At 44.6% G+C, this 23,754-nt stretch overlaps 1 protein-coding gene across 1 annotated transcript; it reads right to left on the bottom strand.

The window, feature by feature from the left end:
* Positions 1–1,514: 1,514 nt before the first annotated feature.
* On the bottom strand, positions 1,515–23,630 carry LOC147613345 (uncharacterized). Its single transcript, XM_086782651.1, has 4 exons — positions 23,371–23,630; positions 3,226–3,364; positions 2,942–3,075; positions 1,515–2,824 (listed from the first exon to the last, which is right to left on the bottom strand). Exons 1-4 carry the CDS (start codon positions 23,469–23,471, stop codon positions 1,675–1,677), a joined length of 1,524 nt encoding a protein of 507 aa, XP_086638777.1. The 5' UTR covers positions 23,472–23,630; the 3' UTR covers positions 1,515–1,674.
* Between the last annotated feature and the right edge of the window lie 124 nt (positions 23,631–23,754).

Below are 23,754 nucleotides of genomic sequence, written 5' to 3'. Positions count from 1 at the left end.
CTTTCTTCCTCACTATTATTTCCTTCTTCGTTTTTATATTTGTCCTCCTCCGCTATTATTTTTTTCTCAAATCTCTCAATTCGTAAGTTCAAATTTTTCTAACCTTATGAAGGTATATATAGGTTAATTTAAAACATGTGGATACATCCATCATGAAGTTGTAACACGTGCTTTGTTTTTATCTTTGTTCTTCTTCACTATTATTTCTTTCTCAAATCTCTCAATTCGTAAGTTCAGATTTTTCTAACCTCATGAAGGTATATATAGGTTAATTTAAAACACGTGGATACATCCATCCTGAAGTCCATCATGAAGTTGTAACATTTAGCTTGAGAATTAAAATTAAATTTGCGAGTATGGATGGCCTTACCATGCAGTCATTTGATGATTCAAAACATCCTAGTGTAGTAATCTTAAAGCACAAAACATGACACAAAACTAAAAGAAGCCACCATCTCAACCTTGAAAAGAAGTGAGGTTCATCGCTTTTTTCTTCCTCCTATAGGTTTTGAGAATCCTCTAGATTTTTTTAACAACATTAACAAATCTTACCTCCTCTGTTTCTTTGTTGAATATAGGGAGTATCTTTCCAAAACACCTACTTAAAAGCTTCCTCATGTAGAGTATCCTCGAAAGTTAAGAGTGTAGCCTGAGCTCACTAATCACTTGCTTTGTTGTGTTCATACACAAGGCAACAATAAAGTCTCTCTCTCTCATCAACCTCTTCCCTTCTCCAACCATTCCATTAAAAACAAAAGTAAAAACTAACCTAAGTGGCGGCTCCACTCTCTCAACTACACACCATCAGTTTTTGAGCCAACTTCCTTTTAACCACAGCCAGCTTACCCTCTTCCTCTCACCTGACTGCTCAATAGTAGAAACACAAACCCCTTAGTACGTTGCTGGAATGCCCAAGCTGCTCCTTTTACAGTAAAAATCTCCACCCTATCAATATGACCCTTAATGTGAGAAATATCATTCCCATGCCCCATAGCCATATGCCAAGAGGGGTGCAAGGCAAAAGCCAACATGCAAAGGATACAAATGCTGCTCATCATTAACCAATGTCCACTTATGATAAGCTTTTTGACAAGACATAATTTGAGAATGATATTATCCCCAAATCTGCAGACACTAACACCACTCCATCGTGCGCAAGCCCTCAAAAAATGGAAGAAAAAAGTAATTGGATTATGACTGATATTATCCCCAAGCAGCTCCACACAGCTCCATCTTTGCACAAGCCCTCAAAAAAAGGATAAAAATGCTACCTATTAGTACCCCAAATGCTGTCCCAGAAAAAAATAGTCACCAAAGGCATCACAAGAATGCACACAAACAGTAAACTTTTTGACAGCAGACATAATGCGCGGCAAACCATGTGTTAGTGTATTTGTAACCTGATATTATTCCTAAACATGCACAGACTCAATTTATCTTTATGAAAGCACTCCAAAATTTGAAGACAAAGCAGAAGAACTATTAGGGACCAAGAATTCTTTATTGCACAAACCTAAAAACTTCAGGAGAATATATTGCAATCCCCACAAGGACTGCTGTAAGCAGAAGGAATAAGAGGTCTTGAACCGTCAATATACAACTCAGTTGAGATAATTCTCCAAACACTTTTCAATGAAACTTCATGCAAATTCAGATTTGCAACATGGCATTGTTTCAACATGATGAGTGTACAACAGGTGAGTCTGTAAGGTCAATTATTTCATATTGCTGCCCCTTTTCAGTAGGTGATGCAATTAGTACAGCAGAGCTGCTGATAGGATCGAACGACTGAAGATGTTGCAGGGATGCAAAGTTTCCTTTTGATGCACAAGGGGGAGAAGTTAGGCACTGAGATGGGCTTGTAGATACCTTTCCCAAAAAACTCATATTGAGACTGTTATCAAGCACAGTTTGAGGCAAGCATGGTGTTGAAGAAGTGCCTGCAGGTGTTTGTAAGGGGGAGTTCAATGCACTCCTGATAACATCTCTACGTTCATTAGAACTGAACGTTGCAGTTATCCTCTCAGCACTCGCTTCCAAACCATTGGAGGGGGTCCAACAAAGTTTTGATAACTCTTCCATAGTATTCTGGCGTCTGGCAAGTGTATTCTCTTCATGTGACTCTGGTGAAGTAGGATTGACCAGAAGGGCCTCGCTAGAAGTTGTAAAATCAGTCTCCACATTTGCTTCCAACAATTCCAATGATAGAGGTGAAGACGAAAATGTCGAAATACCAAAATCGGCTGCAAGTGAGCGGTTACAGCGCACATCACTCGTCCTAATCAGATGCAAGTGAGAGTTATTACTATCATCAGGGCTATTGATTTGAGCTGAAAGAGGGAGATTCTTGCACTCCACAAAGGGCAGACTAGGCCTTTCTGCAACAAAGCTGCCACAACACGCGGCATGCCGTGATGGCTCCTTTTGTCTTGCCTTTGGCTGATCATTTTTCTTCAGCTCATACATTGAAATCTCTCCCCTTTTCAATAGAGTACTTTCCTCTTTTGCATGCACAATACTTGCTTCACAACCATTAGATCCCACATCTATGCTGTCCTTGCCACACTCTTGAAGGTTTTCTCTTTCCTTTGATTTACATTTTTGGGTGGCGACGTCATCATCACTGCTGTTACCCCTGTCTTCTCCTTCTTCCATTTCTTCACTCTCATAATCTTCTGAGGCAGACAACTCTGACCGTGAGCATCCATAGCATGGAAGGTCTTCTAGAGGCCCAACTTTTACTTGCATCTGGTGGGGGAGATTTAAACATTTTTTTGTCAAAGCGACATGCTTCGTTGAAACAAAGTGGATGGTGAGAGCAAGACTGCAATCAAAGAAAACAAACAAGTTTGGTCTTACTGCATTGTCTTTATCATGAAAAAGTGGCCTGCCTAATAAATTATTGAGTTAAAAATAATCGTGGTTAGTTTAATAATCATACTTATTCCATTTAGGTAAGTTGAGCATAGTGTACAAGAGCATGACTTTTCCATGGCTTCCTCGTAAAGGCTTGAGGGCAGACGCTGCCTTCTTCACCGCCAACGATTTGAACGGGTGTTGCCATGCCCATTCAAACTGTAAAGACAACACACGCCCAGCCACCTCTTCATTGTGTTTTTACAAATTCTACTCTTATACATTGAAGTCTGCATGACAAAGAAGATTATATGGATGCTGCATGGATCTTTACACTCGATTTTGAAAAAAATCCCTACACTTGGATACCTGTAGAGCATGTACTTGAGACGGAAATCCATAAAGGCAGAGGATCATTTCCCATGGCCTCCTTTTTTTTGTCCTAAATGCCCCAGAGGTGATTTCTCCATTGTGTTGCCTGATGCGGCGCCTTGGATTAACTGTGAACCTGCATCATAAAACCCGCAGTAATCATGTTAAATCTGCAACAGAGAGAACACGGCCAAAAAAAGATCGGTATCTTCTCTACACATACTACTGTCCCTGGCACCACATCAACCTCGAGAACGTTCTAATCAGGATTTCATTTCCCTGTGGTGGATGCATATTTTTATTCTTAGTAGGATAGTTGCTTAGTAGGGTGGTTGCTTAGTCTCTTCTCAACCATTCGTAATTCCTCTCTAAATTTGAGAAAGTTCTTTTGCTTCTTTCTAGATTTCTCTCGTGTAAATATTTCTCGTCTAGAGGATATGGAGTGCAGAGTGCTTTGAGAGCTGGAGCTCCCGCTAGGGACAACAGCCTTCCCCTCCAAAGGCCCCCAGTGGTCCATGGGCCCTATGGCTTTCCTTTCGGCCCCCTCCAACCGTCAATTTTCAGAGGCTGTAAGATCTTTCCATGAAATCACCTAAATCATAGGCTAAACACAACATTAGTACAAACAAATAGAAGGGTGGAGGCAAGCTCACCACCCAGCCTCGGCCTGCATCCGCAAACCTAGCCAAGGGCTAAAACTCACTCCCACAAAGATCCATGCCAGTCAGCCCCAGCATGCCACACCACCAGTGCCTACCCATACAAGCCCTCGGCAAGACTATCTATGATCTGCAATGTCCATGACACGAGTATGACTACTCTCGGTCCAAGCACTGACCTACTGTTAGTCTCTCAAGATAATAACCCACGCCTCACTTATATAGTGACTATTGTTGCTATAAATAACCATCAAGTCATAAATAGCTAGTATTCATAGATTTATTAATTACGAGCCTTAGCTGCCAGTATCAGTCTGCTTTTCCTAATCTCAGACCCCATAACCTTGTCAAATTAGGCCACTAATGTCACGATTGTGACGTATTTATGTATCAGATTCTCTCTTCATTGCTGATTCCTGTTGCAGATGAAACCGGCCTCTGATAGAAACCAGAGTGCGGTAGACTAGCAGTCACCCGTCCACTTGTAGTCTAGATATGAAAACAGAAAAGATTGGGGGCTAGAGTGCCCAAATCTGAAAACAAAGCGACACCTGTTGGCCCCAAAGCTTGGCGCCCCTTGCGGTATTTCTTTATTCAATTCCAAAGGTATGAAAGGCTGAGTACAACCAAAATCAGCCAAGAGATTACACCTATATGTCCAATCTGACGGTCCACAATACCTCTTAGCACAGAGGATCCACGCACACAGATCTGTGTCTCAAAGCAACACACTGTGCCTCCCTCTGATCAGCCAAGACCACAAAGCAGGGCAGCCATGAGCATACATCTGGCATAACTCAAGCACATGATTCAACATCTCAACTCATACATACATGTACTGTTCAACCTCTGTCTCCACCCTTGTCAATCTGCCATACCCCTCCTCTCACAAGGGGCCAGATAGCTCAAATCTGCAAAACAGACATATAGCAGTAGAAAGAGAGATGGATGAACAGATGCGGAGCTTACCAAAATCAGCCCGTGGATCTGCACTGGAGAAGTAACGGTACCAATCTGTACTTGCGGGCACTTGTTTCCACAACCCTGTTTCACACGTGTGTATGTACTTGTCTGTACCCTCCTCCTTGTATCCACCTCAGTGCTGTACCTGTCTGTACAGTCCTGAAAAACAGCACTGTACCAGTTTGTACTGCCTCGGAACACGTGCCAGAAGCTGTCCTTGCATATGCCGCCTGCAGCCAGTATCTGTACATGACTGTACCTGCGCAGCCAGCCTGTTCCATATCTGTCCAACGCCGCCAACAGCTGTACTGTCCAGCGCAGCTGTACCTGAACTGTCCGTACACTGTACGGCAGTCGTACAGTGCTGTACGGGCCTGTACCAAGACCAGCAGCCACCTGTGATAGTTGCCTGCTTACAGCCGCCAGCAACAGCAGATGTACTCGCAGCAAACTATGCGCAGCTTGTTCCAGAAGAGAAAACCTGCTCTGCAACCTGTCCGTACAGGGCTGTACGGCTGGTTTGCACAGAGAACACAGCAGCCAGAAAACCTGCAGCAGCCGACTTACTCTTCTCTAGCTTTTCCACGCTTCCCCACAAGAGCACGTATGCTCCACGTTTCTTTTTTCCCAAAAAGAAGAGAGAGAGAGAGGAGAGAGAAGCTTACACTCCAAAAGTGGAGTGGCCCCCTCCCCATAATAATCCTAGGACCCCAACTTTAATTGTTATAAAGTTCCCTAGGGGCCACTAAGGCCTAGGGGCAACCTTCAATAAAACATTAAAATTTTAATGTTCGAGGTGCTACCCCCCTCTTGAGCATCAGGTAATACTCCAGACCCATGCTCTGCTGAACCTGAATGAGCCACAACAAGAGTCGGCTCTAACTTAAAGGCATCGAGATAAAGCTGCAAAACCTGAGGTGAATCTGTTAAGTCACCTTCCTCCATCCACTTCGCATCCATCGGTGAATAGTTCTTGAACTTCACAAGATAGCGACGGGAAACTTTACTCGTACCTTTCTTTCCTTATGTGCCAGTATCTGCTCTGGAATCAAAACCTCATCAAGTTCCTCAACTTCCGGCTGAGCCTCATCTGATACATCCTCAGGCACATCCTCACGGAAAGGTCTAAGGAGACTCACGTGAAAAGCATTGTGAATCCTCCAGTGATCTGGTAGCTTCAAACGATAGGCTACCTCACCAATCTTTTCCAAAGCCTGAAAAGGCACATAATAACGCATGCTCAATTTAGGGAATAAGCGCTCTTTACCCTTCATCTTCTTGAGTCTAGTCTTTTCAAAGCGCAAAAGAACCCAATCACCCTGTACATCACGTCTGTGACGGTCTGCGGCTTTCTTTTGCTTCTGCTGAGTTTTCTGGAGTGCCAACTTAACCCTCCGATAAGCTTCATCCAAACTTTCCACATACTGATCAGCTTCAAAGATCTTATCCTTTGTATGCAAAATGGGTGGTACCTTCTTCCCTCCTTCCACAATCTCAAAAGGCGCCTTGCCTGTCAAGCTATGTACAGTGTTGTTATATGCAAACTCCACCAAAGGAAGATACTTTTCCCATTGTTGCTTGTGCTCTGACACATAACACTTGAGAAGATCCAACACTGTAGAGTTAGCCTCTTCGGACTGACCATCTGTCTGTGGATGAAATGACGATGAAAACTTGAGAGTTGTACCCATGTTGTCAAACAACCCTCTCCAGAACAAACTCGTCATCCGTGGATCATGGTCACTAATGATAGACGTAGGCAAGCCATGATACTTGAAGATGTTCGCCATGAACAACTTCACCATATGATCCACTTTGATCGTCTTACGCACAGGAATGAAATGTGCCTGCTTACTGAACCTGCATATGATAGTCCAGATGCCATCATTTCCCGTTTGTGTCCGTGGAAGATCAAATAGAAAATCCATGGCAATGCTCTCCCAAGGTCTATCTGGAATAGGTAAAGGCTGTAATAACCCTGGTGTCTTCTGACGGTCAAACTTTACCTTCTGACATACGATGCATTGCCTCACAAAGGCATCAACAAGGTTGGCCAATAAAAGAAAGTCTCCACTGCTTTGACCATGGCGTCAATACCTCGACCTGCATACGGTGGAGCATGACTTTCAATCATAACCTTGAGTCGCAATGGCCTGGTAACACACAGTCTGCCATGCATCAATAAAAACCCATCTCTGAGAGTATAGTGCTCATGTCGCTGACCCTCAGACATCTGATCATACAACCTTTCAAAGTCCTCATCATGGGCATACTGCTCTTTCATTTCATCAAGCTCATGATGATAAGCAAGTGAAACTGCAGAGACCTGTGGCTTGCGTGACAAAGCATCTGCCACTACATTCTTTTTGCCTTCCACATGCACAATCTGGAAGTGAAACATTGACAAAAAGTTTGCCCAACGCATATGCTTCTCTGAAAGCTTAGTTTGCGTGAGGAAATAACGCAAGGTTTGATGATCTGTCTGTACAGTGAAATCAGTCCCAAGCAAGTAGTGTTTCCATGTAGAAAGAGCGTGAATTACAGCCAACATCTCTTTCTCATAAACCTGTAAATGCTTCTCAGCATCTTGCAATATTCTACTCTCATAGGCTATGACATGTCCCTCTTGCATGAGAACTGCACCAATGCTACTTCCACATGCATCACACTGGACCACAAAAGCCTTTCGGAGGTCCGGTAACACCAATACTGGATCCGAAGTAAGCTTTTCTTTGAGCTTTTTGAATGCTGTAATTTCCCGATCAGCCCATCTAAACGGAGTTGCCTTCTTCGTCAAAGCATGAAGAGACGAAGCAATTTCAGCAAAGTACCGTATGTATCGCCTGTAATAGGAACACAATCCTAGAAAGCTGCGTACATCATGCACGGTCCTCAAATCTGGCCAATTAAGAATTGCTTCCACCTTTGCTGGATCCATACGGACTCCATGCGCAGACACAATATGCCCCAAGAAATGTATCTCTTGCAAAAAGAACTCACTCTTCTTGCCATTAACAACCAGCCTATGGTTTCTGAGTTCTGCAAACACAATGGCCAAATGCCTTCTATGCTCTTCCTCAGTTTGTGAATGCACAATCATATCATCAAAGAATGTGCCCACAAACTCTCTATGAGGCCTGAAAATCCTGTCCATCATTCTGTTAAATGTGGCAGGCGCATTTGTCAAACCAAAGGGCATAACCAAGAACTCATACAACCCAAACGTGGTTCGGAATGCTGTCTTATGCACATCCTCGAGTCTAATGCGTATCTGATGATACCCGCTTTTCAAGTCAGTACGACTAAAGACTGTGGAACCCTGTAAGCGGTCCAAGATGTCATCGATCCTCGGTATGGGGAATCGATTCTTGATGGTATTCTTGTTCAACGCCCTGTAATCAATACACATGCGCCAAGAACCATCCTTCTTCTGCACTAAGAGCACAGGTGAGCAAAAGGGTGATGAGCTAGGCTGTATCAACCCTTTATTCAAAAGCTCCTGCACCTGACTCATAATCTCTTCCTGTTGGGCTGCACTAACACGGTACAGCGGTCTATTCGGTGGAGTACTACCAGGAATTAGATCAATGGCATGATCTTCTGGCCTCTCAGGAGGAAGTTCTCCTGGCAATGACTCGGAAAAACAATCTTGAAACCCACATAAGAAATCAGTCCTGCCCTTATCTAACATTGACAAATTAGACTTAGACTCATCATCTTGTGCATCCTTTACATAAATCAAGTACGCGGAAAGATGCTTTTTCATTACTGATGAAATTGCCGAAGCGGATACAATAGGAACAGATCCCCCTTTGAGTTTTACATCCAATACATGTTCTTTCCCTCTGAGTCAGAGTGATTTTCCTATTATATGTATCCACCACCGCATGTACTCTGTGGCACCATGGCATACCCAACAAAACATCACAGCCATCCAAAGGCATAATGAAGAACTCTTCGCTGTCCACATAACCCTGCAAATGAAGCCAAAGCTTCCCAATGATAGGAGTAACGGGTTCTGCATACCCTGGACAAGCCATATTAGCCTCATGTAACGGCCCCATCTCCTCTGCGCGAATCCCCAATCGGCCAACCAAATCTGGTGAAATGAAGTTGGCTCTAGCACCTGTGTCAAAGAAGATCAAGGCATTCTGATCTCTCACTTTGCCCCATGCCCTGCACAACTCTGTTGCTTCACCACCTAGCTGTTCCCCCACAAGATCAGGAACTAAGCCCGCAGAAGGTTTTGGTTTCTTGGACTTGGGCTCTCCTTGATTGTCAGAGTCCTTTTGGGACTTTCTTTTGGGACAATTGAATGACATATGCCCCTCTTCAATACAATAAAAACACTTATGAGCATCTCTCAAAGCCTGTCTTTCCTCAGAAGTCCTCTTGGGCATTGGCAACTTCTTATACTTTGTCTCTGAAGACCCTTTAGCATCACGTGAAGCATGCCCAGATTTTTCAGCTTTCTTGCTCATGTTCTTACTGCCTTTAAACCCAGATGAACCTCCGGTGAGTAACGCATTAGCTGTCATAGCATTTTCAATCATCTGTGACATGTTCGTTACTCTTGTCTTGATACAATAATCTCGCACCTCCTTGGGCAGCCCACAACAATACTTCTCTACCTGCTCAGACAAAGGCACTGCACGATAAGAAGTCACTGGGAGTAAAGCTTCCCAAAACTTCTTGTTATAATCCTCCAAATTCTCACACTTTGAAGCATCCAATTTGTGCCATGCAGTCATAACATCCACCTCAAATGTAGATGTGAGCCATACAGAAGAGAAAACCTGTTTAAATTGAACCCATGTAGTGGGTGCTATGCCCTGCAAAAGAAGAGTAGACCACCACTGCAAAGCATTGCCCTTGAGAAAAGTGGCAGCTTTCCTCACCTTAGAGGACTCTGTGTAATTCCCACCAGAAAAAGCAGCATCAAACTGCTGTAAAAAGGTAAGTGCTTTCAATTTATCTTTGGCCCCACTGAATGTATCAAACTTCACTGCAGCTCCCCCTTCCTTGTAATCCTTCGCCTTTCCCATAGGCGTTAGATTATCATATGGAAGCGGCTTCGCAAGATTGCTGCCCCCAACATTCATGCCCATCATTGGGTCGACATTTCCCATTCCCACACCTGGCATACCATACATCCCAGCCATGTTTCCAAACATTCCATGCATACCTGGCTGCATACCACCAAACATATTGCCTTGCATTCCAGGTTGCATGCCCCCAAACATATTTCCTTGCATACCGGACTGCATACCACCATACATATTCCCCTGCATACCAGGCTGAAAATTAGCTCCAAAAGGCCCATGCATACCCATGCCTCCCTGAGGGTAACCCCCAGTCATAGATTGGAACACCGAGCCACCACCAAAATAACCTGGATGCATGTTCTGCTGAGGAATTGATGGCTGTCCAAAGAAGGAACTCTGTGAGTTTGCTCCATTAGCATGCTGCATGTTCGGAAACTGGCCAAGAGATGGTTCCTGTGGGATGGCTCCACTATGACCCTGTGGAAGATTCTTAGAACGAACCTTCTTCTTCTTTTTCTCGGGCTCTGTGCGGGATCTCATAAATTCAGCAAATCTCTCACTCTGTGTGAGCTGCATAAATACATCCATAACACTAGCCAAACGATCTTTGAACCGAGCATCATCATCCTCTTTACCATGTACATCCTCTGGCTGTGTTACTTCCTCATAAGGCTCAGCATCTGCAGCCTGTTCTCCTGCATGAATATCCTCATATACATTTCTCTCAGGAGAAGTCTCTTGCTCTTCCTCTTCATGATAGAAGTACTCATCCTCTGTATCAGACATGTTTGTTGAATTTTCAGCGATGGCTTTCTTCGAGGCAACCACGAGCTCACCCCCTTCAGAAAGTTGATGATTGGTCCCGGCAACGGAACCTTGAAACCGGCCTCTGATAGAAACCAGAGTGCGGTAGACTAGCAGTCACCCATCCACTTGTAGTCTAGATATGAAAACAGAAAAGATTGGGGGCTAGAGTGCCCAAATCTGAAAACAAAGCGACACCTGTTGGCCCCAAAGCTTGGCGCCCCTTGCGGTATTTCTTTATTCAATTCCAAAGGTATGAAAGGCTGAGTACAACCAAAATCAGCCAAGAGATTACACCTGTATGTCCAATCTGACGGCCCACAATACCTCTTAGCACAAAGGATCCACGCACACAGATCTGTGTCTCAAAGCAACACACTGTGCCTCCCTCTGATCAGCCAAGACCACTAAGCAAGGCAGCCATGAGCATACATCTGGCATAACTCAAGCACATGATTCAACATCTCAACTCATACATACATGTACTGTTCAACCTCTGACTCCACCCTTGTCAATCTGCCATACCCCTCCTCTCACAAGGGGCCAGATAGCTCAAATCTGCAAAACAGACATAAAGCAGTAGAAAGAGAGATGGATGAACAGATGCGGAGCTTACCAAAATCAGCCCGTGGATCTGCACTGGAGGAAGTAACGGTACCAATCTGTACTTGCGGGCACTTGTTTCCACAACCCTGTTTCACACGTGTGTATGTACTTGTCTGTACCCTCCTCCTTGTATCCACCTCAGTGCTGTACCTGTCTGTACAGTCCTGAAAAACAGCACTGTACCAGTCTGTACTGCCTCGGAACACGTGCCAGAAGCTGTCCTTGCATATGCCGCCTGCAGCCAGTATCTGTACACGACTGTACCTACGCAGCCAGCCTGTTCCAGATCTGTCCAGCGCCGCCAACAACTGTACTGTCCAGCGCAGCTGTACCTGAACTGTCCGTACACTGTACGGCAGTCGTACAGTGCTGTACGGCCTGTACCAGGACCAGCAGCCACCTGTGATAGCCGCCAGCTTCAGCAGATGTACTCGCAGCAAACTGTGCGCAGTTTGTTCCAGAAGAGAAAACCTGCTCTGCAGCCTGTCCGTACAGGGCTGTACGACTGGTTTGCACAGAGAACATAGCAGCCAGAAAACCTGCAGCAACCGACTTGCTCTTCTCTAGCTTTTCCACGCTTCCCCACAAGAGCACGTATGCTCCACGTTTCTTTTTTCCCAAAAAGAAGAGAGAGAGAGAGGAGAGAGAAGCTTACACTCCAAAAGTGGAGTGGCCCCCTCCCCATAATAATCCTAGGGCCCCAACTTTAATTGTTATTAAAGTTCCCTAGGGGCCACTAAGGCCTAGGGGCAACCTTCAATAAAACATTAAAATTTTAATGTTCTAGTTCCCCCCTTCACACCTAGGGATGTCCACACATCATTAACTCTGTCCGGGCACCCCCCATGTGAATCATTCAATATTTTGACTCAGCAACCACCATGCCCACACTTGTGCTGTTCCATTTTCAGAGGGCCATGACATGCAGATGCAAAGAGTAACCAGCCAAAGGGAACCCCTACCCTCGACTGGTTGCGACTCTTCGTCAAAGGATGTACCTCTTCATCGAATAGCCACATCCCTTCGACGAATGGTTGTATCCTTGAATGGTTGTGCCTCTACATCGAATAGACACATCCCTTAGCCTAAAAGTTGTACCCTTTCGTCTAAGGTCATGTCCTTTCGTCAAAGGACATGCCTCTTCAAATGTGTCTCTTCATCTCCTATATAAGAGACCTATTGTAATCAGTTTAACACACAAGAAGTCAATTCAATCTTATCTCAAGTGTTCTTCTGAAGGTTCTTGTTCTAAGTTAATTACTTAAGAGTAGTAATTAGTACACAATATGCAGGATTAACAACATAATCCTCACAGTGGTATCAAAGCAAATTTTTTCCTACCCGTGGGTTGTGAAGCCCTTACCCTCTCCGCGGCACTCCCTCATCCACCTCTCCTCTCAGTGTTGTATGGAAGAAGCAGAGCGATGGTGGACTTGGCGTGAATCCTTGCTCAAGGAAATGTAAACAAGCACACAAGGTCTCACACCCATACACACGTATTGTGTGTATAGCAGAGAGGGACCCCCTGCAGTATTTCCGGAATACCCTCCCTCCCTGCTGACCGGTGGTGTTCGGCGTTCGCAACATGGCGGGAACTGCCCCTTTCGCTGCTGAATATGGAGTCCCCCCCTCTCTTCGCCTTGTTTGCTGCCAACGTGCGCTCTTGCTTGCTGAGAGTGGCTGCCGGTCGTGAGCCTCTTTGATACATGCAGCAACTGCCGACTCTTCACATTGCTGGTGGCACACTGTTCGAAGCGACACACCTTCAGTCGGTGATTCAGCCCTTCGAAGCGTCACCTTCACACCTCCTAATCGGCGACGGCCTTCGAAGCGTCAACCTTCAAAAAAAAAAAACAATACACAACATTAATACGTGCATTGCCACGTGGATCTTTAAAAAAAAAAAAAACCCAAACAAACCCAACAGGCGTGCGTAACCCGCTGGGCGTCCGTTTGGGATTTGTTGGTGTGAACAGCCGCCTTGGGCGAATCGGAAACCACCACCCGCCCCCGGCTGTCAGCATGCCGCCTTGTTCTTCCTCGCCTCCTTCTCTCCAGCAATTAGGCGCCTTTCTTCCGGGCTGTTCGTGGGTTTTTCTGACCTTGCCGACACCACATACTTTGTGTGCTCTCGCCCTCTACGTGCGTGCTTCATGGACAACTTTCCGGAGGAACCCGACATGCACATCTCTTACCTGCGTTACATCGACGAGATCCCCGAGGCTGTTCTTCCCGAACACAGCCCTTCTCGTGCCCTCACTCCGGAATTAGTGCCACTTCTCGCCGATGCTGGGTGGATTCCAAGTCTTCCGGCCTCTCATATCCCAGCATCCCCGGCCTCTCAGGTGTACCGCATTCATGTCAGCAGCCCGCATGTGACCGAACCCGACACTTGGGCGATTTGGACTATTTTCCTCACCTGCGAGCCACTGCATCTTACTCATTTCGAGTATTTTCTGTCACGGTACCCGCAGTTAGCACACTTTCTTCCAGAGTGCAGTGTGGATGGCCTCCGAAATATCTCCTCCACGCACCCTCCTGTGACATTTTACTACGAGATCTTCATCCCCGACTATACTCCATTATCTCCTTTCCCAGTTCTTTGGCGGACGCCGATGTAATAACTTCCGAGGACGATCCCGAAGAAGTGGAAGACCCCGACTTCGCGTACGAGGATCCTGTTACTGCCTCTCCAGCAACTGTTCCTTCCATTCTACATTTCGGGTGGACCTTTCCTGCTTCACCACAGTACTCTATAGATGTCGACTTCGCACGACAACGTGCCATCCGCCGATCCTCAGATGGAGGCCTTGCAGATGACTACTCTCCAACAACAGATGGAGGACTTGCAAAAGGCCTTTTTCGACGGTATGGCATCAATGAGATCACAAATGGAAGATATGCAACAACGGCACCAACATCAGCGCGAGGGATCCAGGAAGTCACAGCGAGCGCATCGTTCGCGTTCTCCACAATCATCATCATCATCATCCTCGGTGGGCTAGCAGGACGATCCCTTAACTCCTCCCGATCCGACTGCCGAGCTAGACAATGTTGAACTTAAACTTTTATATAAATTAATGACCACAGCACAAACACGAAAGATGGACATCAAGTTACCTGAGCCCTACAATGGCCGCTGCGATAAGCGGTTAATCGATCACTAGCTCTACAAAATGGAGGTTTATTTCTCAAATACCGAATTGCCCGAGAACAAAAAGGTGGCATTGGCCAGTACCCTCTTGAAAGATACCGCCTTCCTTCGGTGGCAACGCAGGATTGCAGATGGCAAGTCTACTCCAACATGGGATAAATTCCGACGTGCTCTTCGCAAGGCTTTTGAGCCTGCAAATGCGAATTTTCATGCTTGGCTTCATTGGCGACCATCCCATCAATGTGCTGGTGGACAGTGGCTGTTCCACTAATTTTGTGGGCACTTCTTTGGTTCACAGGCTTCGCCTACAGACCCGACATTTTGTGGATGCTTTTCAAGTCGAGCTTGCTGATGGTTCCTTCCTTAATTGTAACCAAAAGGTGCAACAGCTCCAGTTCCAGATTCAAGATTACCAGGATCACCTTAATTTTTCAGTAATGCCGTTGTCACATTATGACATGATATTGGGACAATCTTGGTTGTATCGATATGATCCGGTGATCAGCTTTCGTTCCCATTCAATCCAATTATATCATGATGGTCGAGAGCTGGAACTTCATGGCCTTTTCAGTGCCAAACCCATCACCGTTGTTTCTGCCCTGCAAGTCAAACGTCTCGTCCGCAAACGTGACTGTACAACATCCCTGGTCATGTTACGGGAGATTGAAGCAGAAACCAGTGAGCAATCTCAAGCCTCGTCATCAACAACTGCTTACTTGGAGCAACCCTTCTTCAGGCCTTTTCAGGATTTGTTTTCGAATGATCTTCCGATGACATTGCCTCCTCGTCGTCCTGTGGATCACCCGATTGATCTTATCCCAGGTCAACCTCCTCCAACCCGAACTCCATAACGTGTTTCTTACTCTGAATCTCAGGAGATACAAAAGCAATTACAGGAGTTGCTGGACAAAGGTCACATTCGTCCCAGCAAAAGTCCCTTCGGAGCCTCGGTTTTACTTGTCAAGAAGAAGGATGGATCAATGCGGCTTTGCATTGATTACCGTGCTCTCAACAAGCTGACAATCAAGAACAAATTTCCTTTACCTCGCATCGATGAGTTGTTCGACCAACTGCTTGGTGCTAAGGTGTTTTCCAAGATTGATTTAAAGTCTGGCTATCATCAAATTCGTATCCGTAATGGTGATGAATACAAGACAGCCTTTCGGACAAAATATGGCCATTATGAATTCTTGGTCATACCTTTTGGGTTAACCAATGCCCCGGCCACTTTCATGACTCTGATGAATGAAATTTTTGGGCCATACTTGGACAAGTTCGTGATCGTTTACCTTGATGATATTCTGGTTTTTAGCCGATCTATGGTCGATCACAAAGAGCATTTACAGATAGTCTTTGAAGTACTACGCAACAATGTGCTGTACATCAACAAAAAGAAGAGCGAATTTTTCAAAAACCATGTGGAATATCTTGGTCACATCATTTCTACTAATGGGATTGCAGTAGATCCTAAGAAGATTCAGGCAATTGTGGATTGGCCTTTGCCTCTCACCATTTCAGATGTTCGATCTTTCTTGGGACTTGCTAACTTTTATCACAACAAGGTGCATAGATTTTCGGAGATTGCTGCCCCTTTGACAGAACTGACAAAGCTGGACAAACTTCAGTGGTCTTCGGAAGCTGAGCAATCCTTCAATGATCTCAAGCATGCCTCGAGGATTAGCATCATGTATGTAACATATGTAACATGCTGACGAAACTGCATGTATTAAGAACCAGAGAGACTTTGTTGTAACAGTGTTTTCTGTATATCCATATCAAAATGTACATAGATCCTAGCCAACAACACCTAAGACTAAGACCTGTCCCACCTATAAGGGATCAGATGAACACAAAAGGAACTGGACTTGCCTATCCAAAATACCCCATATGCTACAGTCGGCCAGATGGATTAATGTCCACCAGGTCCTTGGACAAAATACCTAGTTATGTCCTCCAGCTTCTTTTGACTACCTTAGATAAAATACCTACCTTTAATCCGGGCTGTTTATTGCCCCAAAAGCCTAAAACTGGGGATTAAGCATGTCCACATGTTATACATGTGACATCCCCTCTTGATGATGGGAATCCAACTAATCATCCCTTTACTACATGCGGACTCCATCCTTGGCATCCTGCTTCCAAAACTTGAGGCACTCTTGACCACTTGGATCTTGTCTTGAAAACCTTCTACTGCAACCTTGAAGTGCTCCAATCTCTAAAGCTCTTTTCTGCGTTGAGAAATGTGTATCTGTTCTTCTTGTCCCCTCCTTGGGCTGAAAACTTGTACCTTTCTTGGGCTACGAGCTAGATCCCTTCCTAGAAACCTGAACCCCTTGTTCCTCCCCTCATCCTTGTACCATGGCTGCCGAGCATTTGGGGGCTTCATACCCCATGATACCCAACACCTGATGTCGAAGAACAACTTGGCTGCATTTTTCTGTTTGGACCCAAAAATAGCCACCTTTGTACTGTGCATCTTCCAAATCTGCAGCAATTCAGTACCTCTAGGACTTCCACCAGGCTCTCATACCAATGTAACATGCGGAAGAAACTACTCGTATAATGAACTACGCAAAACACAATGATGTACACAGAGAAGAGAGAGAGATGTTGCTGTAACAATGTTTTCTGTGGATATGTATCAAGATGTACATAGATCCTAGTCAACATGGCCTCTGAAGGGGAAATACCTAAGCCTAAGACCTGTCCCACCTATCAGGGATCAAATGAATGCAAAAGAAACTGAACTTGCCTATTCATAGGCTCCAAAACACCCCTATGCTGTAGTCAGCCAGATGGACTGTTGTCAGCCAGGTCCTTGGACAAATAAATGCCAAAATGCCCAATTATGTCCTCCAGCTTCTTTTGACTACCTTGGGTAAAAGGCCTACCTTTAATCCTAGCTGTTTATTGCCCCAAAAAGGTGCCTAATCACAACTTAAAACCGGGGATTAAGCATGTCCACATGTTGTGCATGTGACAACATACTTCCCCTCGTAAGACATTTACTCATAAATGAAGTCAAAGAATTGATGTTACAATTCCTAAGCTGCCTCTCCCTACAATCAACCACCTTCTCCGGTTCATGTGGAACACCATACAAATCCTCTATCTCAACAAGATCCTAAGGAGTAACAATGTTATCCCCAGCCCCCAAGTTTCTCCTTGAGTCACTCACATGGAAAATTAGATGAACTCGCACATTAGGAGGTACTACTAGCTTATAGGCCACCTCACCAATCCTTTTCAAAATTCAGTAAGGTCCATAGGACCTAGGGGATAATTTCCCAACCTTATCATGTCCCTAACATCTCAAAACTCTTGGGTACTCTCAGTATAAAACCGTGCTCTGTCCTTAGCACTATTGATAGCATCCCATGCATTGACTAACATCTCCTACATATTAGCTAAGAAATCTCTAGCCACATTAGTCTTAATGCCCTTAAAACTCATTGTTATCAGAGATCTAGGTTGATATCCGTACATCAGCATAAACGGATTGTAACCAATAGGTGAATGAACTTGATTCACCCTTTTTGTTTGCCCATCGGAATCACAATGATAAGAGGAACTTAAACTTAGCATAGTCTCCAATTCTTGGAAACTAGCTTCTAGAAGTGTCCGTGAAACTTAAGTCCCAGTCATTGAAACCGACCTTCAGAACCTTGACGGGCGGTGAACACACTTAATCACACTTTAATCGCTTTACGAACTGGAATAATAAATTTGGAAGAAGAAGAAAATAAATAAGTGGAGCTAGAGTGCTCATGCACAAAAGACCAATTGGCCCCAAAGCGTGGTGCCCCCGCAGCTATTTATTTATAACTCGAAGTCGGCGTAGCCCTTGTACAATTCCCAAGAAGAAATCCCCTTGCTCCAAGTAGAGGAGATCTCCTTCTAGCTTTCACCCAAGATGTGTTGTGGGATACAAGAGCCTTGGCCCCTTATTTATACAAGTTTGAGGGGTGAAAAGCTATGCTTTTCCCCCTTAGAAAAATCTATTACAAAGGCTTTTTCAAAAAGACTATCGAATAGCTCTTTTTTTCTCTCTTTCTTTTTTAATAAAAGAAAAACACGGCGCTTGGCATTTTCGAAAAATCCCACGCTGATTTTTTATTTATTTATTTTTTGTGTTTGGGCTGCCGGGCGCTTTTCATCGCTTTCATTTTTCCTGCGCGTTTTGCTGGCCAGCGCCCACGCTTCGCTGCTGCCCGCCTTGCGCTTGCTACACGGTGCCTTGCGCTTCGCCTCTGCTGCCCTGCTACAGACTCGGCAGCGCTTGCAGCTAGCCATGTCAGCCCAACCACATCAGCCACGTGCCAGTGCCCGGCCTTAGCTACGTGTTAGTGCCTGCAGTCCCGCCAGACTGTGCCACATCAGCCGCCTGTGCCTTGTCTTCACCTGCAGCCAACCACGTCAGCTCTTGCAGCCAGTGCCACGTAAGCTACCTGTACCAGTGCCACGTGTCAGAGCCACCTTGAGAGAGAGAAGGTACACCTGCAACAAGGTAAGAGAAACACACATATACATGCACATGAGCATGCACACGTGTACACACACACACCAAACATGTATCTGCATCCACACGTGTACAAACTTACACATGCATATACAGGATTAAACATGATTAGTGAATGCTTAACATGCTTAAAACATAATTGCAATGCTTAGGAAAAGAGGTAAAATACTCAGTCCTGTAACATACCCCCCTCTTAAAACAAAGCAATCGTCCTCAATTGTTCATTCAAAGGTTCTGCCAACTGAAACAGAACCTAAGAGAGCAACGAGAAAACTATGTCCTGCCAACTGAAACAGAACATCTGAATAACATAAATCAAGAGCATCCATCTCGTGAGTCATGTCCCCCTAGATGCTTTACCTGCTCTGCTCATGGCCATCCCATAGGACCCACAATCAGCAGTACATCATGAACATGAGTAAACACTGATGCATATCAACGAAAGTTTAGAATAGGCGTCCCCATTCTCTGAAGGATTCGTATATCCATGAATCAAACCATGTGACTAGTACACATATATCATAGAAATCCCATAGGCAGATATACTGTCAGTTCAGTATCTCGGGTGTACTGATAAGAACACCAAGCGACTTCCAAATCTCATCCAAGTGAACTCTGTGACAAAGGAGCGGAGTCACCCCCCTCTTTAGTAACAGGTAGTACTCCAGAATCCACAGCTGAACCAGTTGAAGCACTTTCTAAGGTAGGCTTCAAACCAAAAGCCTCAAGGCAAAGTTGTAGTATCCTCGGTGAATCTGCCAAGTCACCCTCCTCCATCCACTTCGAATCCATAGGTGAATAGTTCACAAACTTCACTAAATACCGACGTGAGACTTTTCCTCTGACTTTTCTTTCTTTATGTGCCAAAATCTGTTCCGGTTGAAGAATCTCATCAAGTTCTCTACCTCTAGTTGTGTCTCATCAACCTGATCTGTAGACACCTCACCTCTGAAAGGTCTAAGAAGACTCACATGGAATGCATTATGAATCCTCCAATGATCCGGTAACTGAAGACGATAAGAAACATCACTCATCTTCTCAATCACCTGAAAAGGCCCATAGTACCGCATACTCAATTTAGGATATAAACTCTGTTTACCCTTCATTTTCCTGAGTCTAGCCTTCTCAAATCTCAAAAGCACCCAATCACCCAAATCAAGAACCAATGATCGACAGTGAAGATTTGCTGCTTTCCTCTGTTTCTCTTGAGTTTGAAGAGCCACTTTGACCTTTTTGTAAGCCTCGTCCATATTCTCCACAAAACGATCTGCCTCGAAGATCTTATCTTTTGTATATAGGATCGGAGGTACTTTCTTCCCGCCTTCCACAATCTCAAAAGGTGCCTTACCTGTCGAAGTGTGAATGGTGTTGTTATAAGCAAACTCCACCAAACGAAGATACTTTTCCCACCGTTCCTTATGATCCGAAACATAACACTTTAGAAGATCCAATACAACTGAGTTGGCAATTTCCGATTGCCCATCTGTTTGTGGATGAAAAGACGATGAGAACTTCAACGAAGTCTTCATGTTCTCGAACAATGCTCACCAAAATAAACTTGTCATTCGAGGATCTCAGTCACTGACAATAGATGTGGGCATCCCATGGTATTTGAAGACATTCATCAAAAATATCCTCACCATTTGCTCTGCATTTATCTTCTTCCTAACTGGAATGAAGTGGGCCTGCTTGCTGAAACGATCTACGATAGTCCAGATGCCATCATTCCCACTCTTTGTCCTAGGAAGATCAAAGATAAAATCCATAGCAATACTCTCCCACGGTCTATCTAGAATAGGCAAAGGATGAAGTAACCCAGGTGTCTTTTGACGATCATACTTCACCTTCTGACAAATGATACAATCACGAACAAAAGCATCAGCATCCCTACGCATAGTAGGCCAATAAAAGAATGCCTCCAAAGCCTTCACTGTAGCCTCAATACCACGATGGCCTACATAAGGTGGAGCATGGCATTCTATCAAAACCTTCTGCCTCAATTGAGATGTGACACACAATTTGTCATGCATCATCAAAAATCTTTCCTTGAGAGAATAATGATCAACTCGCTCTCCTTCAGTCAAATGATCAAAAATCTGCACAAAATCTGAGTCATGAGCGTATCATCAGGTTCATGATGAAAGATAATGGAGACGGCGGCCACATGTGGTTTCCTAGACAAGGCATCCGCTACCACATTCTTTTGCCATCCACATGAACAATCTGAAGTGAAACATGGACAAAAAGTTTGCCCATCTCATATGCGTCTTTGAAAGCTTCGTTTGGGTAAGGAAATAGCGAAGAGTCTGATGATCACTCTGAACAATGAAATCAGCCCCAAGAAGATAATGCTTCCAAGTAGAAAGAGCATGAATAATCACAAGAAGCTCCTTCTCATATACTTGTAGATTCCTTTCTGCTGGTGACAAAGTTCTACTCTCATAAGCAATAACATGTCCATCTTGCATAAGAACAGCTCCAATGCTATTCCCGCATGCATCACACTGTACCACAAAAGGTTTATGAAGATCCGGTAAAACCAAAACTGGACCAGTGGTTTACCAGTGACACCAAGGACAACCTCAGATCCACATATCAAGGTCAACCAACAGGTGCATATTTCCAAATCTACAAAGCCAACACTAATCCAAAACCAGCGGGCTGAGGCTCAAGTTTACCTCTCTGAGTTCTCATGGCAAAAGTTTCAGAGGAGTCACCCACGCCAGTGGTTCCAAAGATTCCCATTGGAGACCAGGCTAGAAAGTTTGGCGCAGACATTTCAGTTGGACTGAACCAATGATGGAGCAAAGGTGCATCCACCCCAGTGCTCCAAGTTTAGCAAGAGGGGATGTCACGTGCATGCCTTAATGTTGATGCATGACCTATAGCTGCAGCTGCCTAAAGGGTAGAATTGGAATATTTTGGGGCAAGCCCACCAAATAGGCACTCATAAGTGCCCATAACATGCACCAATGACCGAGACATATATTGGGTACAATATAAACTTGTTATGACATTTCTGATAATATGTTTGGGTCTAAAAAGAGCTGGCCGACAAGCATTCGACCAGCATATCAGATGCTATTTAAATTTTAGAGACAAACCTACTGCAGCTAGCGTATGGGCAACAACAATCAAGCGCATCATGGGAAACAATGCTTGCAAGATAGCATGACATCAACATCAACGTTTATAGTCATGCATCATTAGTTTATGAAAAGCATTCATGACTCAAATCTGATTTACGATTTGTGTCAATCATTGTGTACAAGAACATTAATTTAGGTCAAATCTGATCTCTTCTATTGTGTACTTGCAAAGTAGATTAGGTGTGGACTAGAAATTATTAGAGAAAAACAGACTGAATGTAAAAACGAGAATTTGAACCATACTTTCCACCTGTAAAGACAGATCAATACTAGATTGATTCAGATAGTTCAAACACACATCCCTTGCCGGAGACCAAGAAGTGTGGCTACGTATTGAGGGAAGCTTCCCATAGCATTAGGTCCTACCCGTTGTCAAATGGTGCTCGGTACCATAAGCACGTCAAGATCGCTCCTAAGGTGTAACATGCTGACTATGAGAAAATTGATTGATTGAGATTAACAATAAGCACAAGAAATTAACTACTCACTGATGCACTAGTGGGGAGACAACCCATTAGATGGGCATCCCACTCATCAATGAGAATGGATGCCCAAGAGGGTGGCCACACTTAATCCTTGGCACTCACTCATCGGCAAGGTGGTGGGTGAGGTGCATTGGCATCCACTTCTACAAGAAAGGCTCCCCATTTTGCTAGTGCAGCTACTCCACTGCCCTATCTGCGACTGCCACCCAACAGCTCTGTTCTGGTTGCATGTGCAGTGCCTTGTTCTGCTTGCTCTACAAGAAGGCCTCCCCATCACCATGCCCAAGCGGAGGAGGGTCGACCAAGAGAAAAAGGCCCCCATTTTTCTAGTGCAGTGTTGCATGTGTTGGCGCCCATGTGAAGGGTAACAAAAAATAGGTCTAACTTACTTGCTTTTGCAAATTTAGGCATCATCTCCTATGTGAGTATAGACACCCGTGGCCCAATTAGACCTAAACTGGACCCAAATAGACCTCAACTATACTCAATTCGGACCCTACTAAGCTCAACTGGACCTCAATTGAACCCAGTTAGCAATCCCTTCTCTCTTGTGCCTGCCGGTAACATGAAGCAAAAAGTCAATTATGATGTGGAACACCCACTAATGCATGGGAGTGGCCAATGAGCATCACCCCACTTGGCTGAACATGTAGGAGAAACCCACTATGGACAGAATGATATAATACCAAAAAATTCAAGCATTATTTGGTAGGGATGAACAAACAGATCATGATTTTCATTGTTTTAAAAACACATACCCGATGTAGGTGCGGCCCTTACAGCGAGGGTTTTGCGAGCACAAGAGGTAACAAGCAAAGAATGAGGCCTTCCTGGAGACGGCGGCAGGCGGCTCGCCCATCTCTCTCTCTCTCTCTCTCTCTCTCTACTAGTTGGGCTATCAGATCTGAGCCCAATAATTCTGCAGGTTCCTTTTTTGTGTGGTTTGGCTTAATCGACATAACGATTAAGTGTAAAATTTGTGCTTAATTAAGGTCGTAATTGAAGTTTAATCTAGAACATGAACTGCTTGTAAAAGTAACCCTACTTAGATGCTTGCTCTAAAGAATAAATTCGGTTAAAATTGGATCCTTACTCCTTACTTCATTGTTAATTTAGGCTTAATTAAATTACTGATTAATGCC

Source organism: Cibotium barometz, chromosome 44, assembly GCF_041138505.1.
Source record: "Cibotium barometz isolate CiBa-2024 chromosome 44, ASM4113850v1, whole genome shotgun sequence".
NCBI lineage: Eukaryota > Viridiplantae > Streptophyta > Polypodiopsida > Cyatheales > Cibotiaceae > Cibotium > Cibotium barometz.
This window is presented reverse-complemented; position numbering and strand designations above follow the sequence as displayed.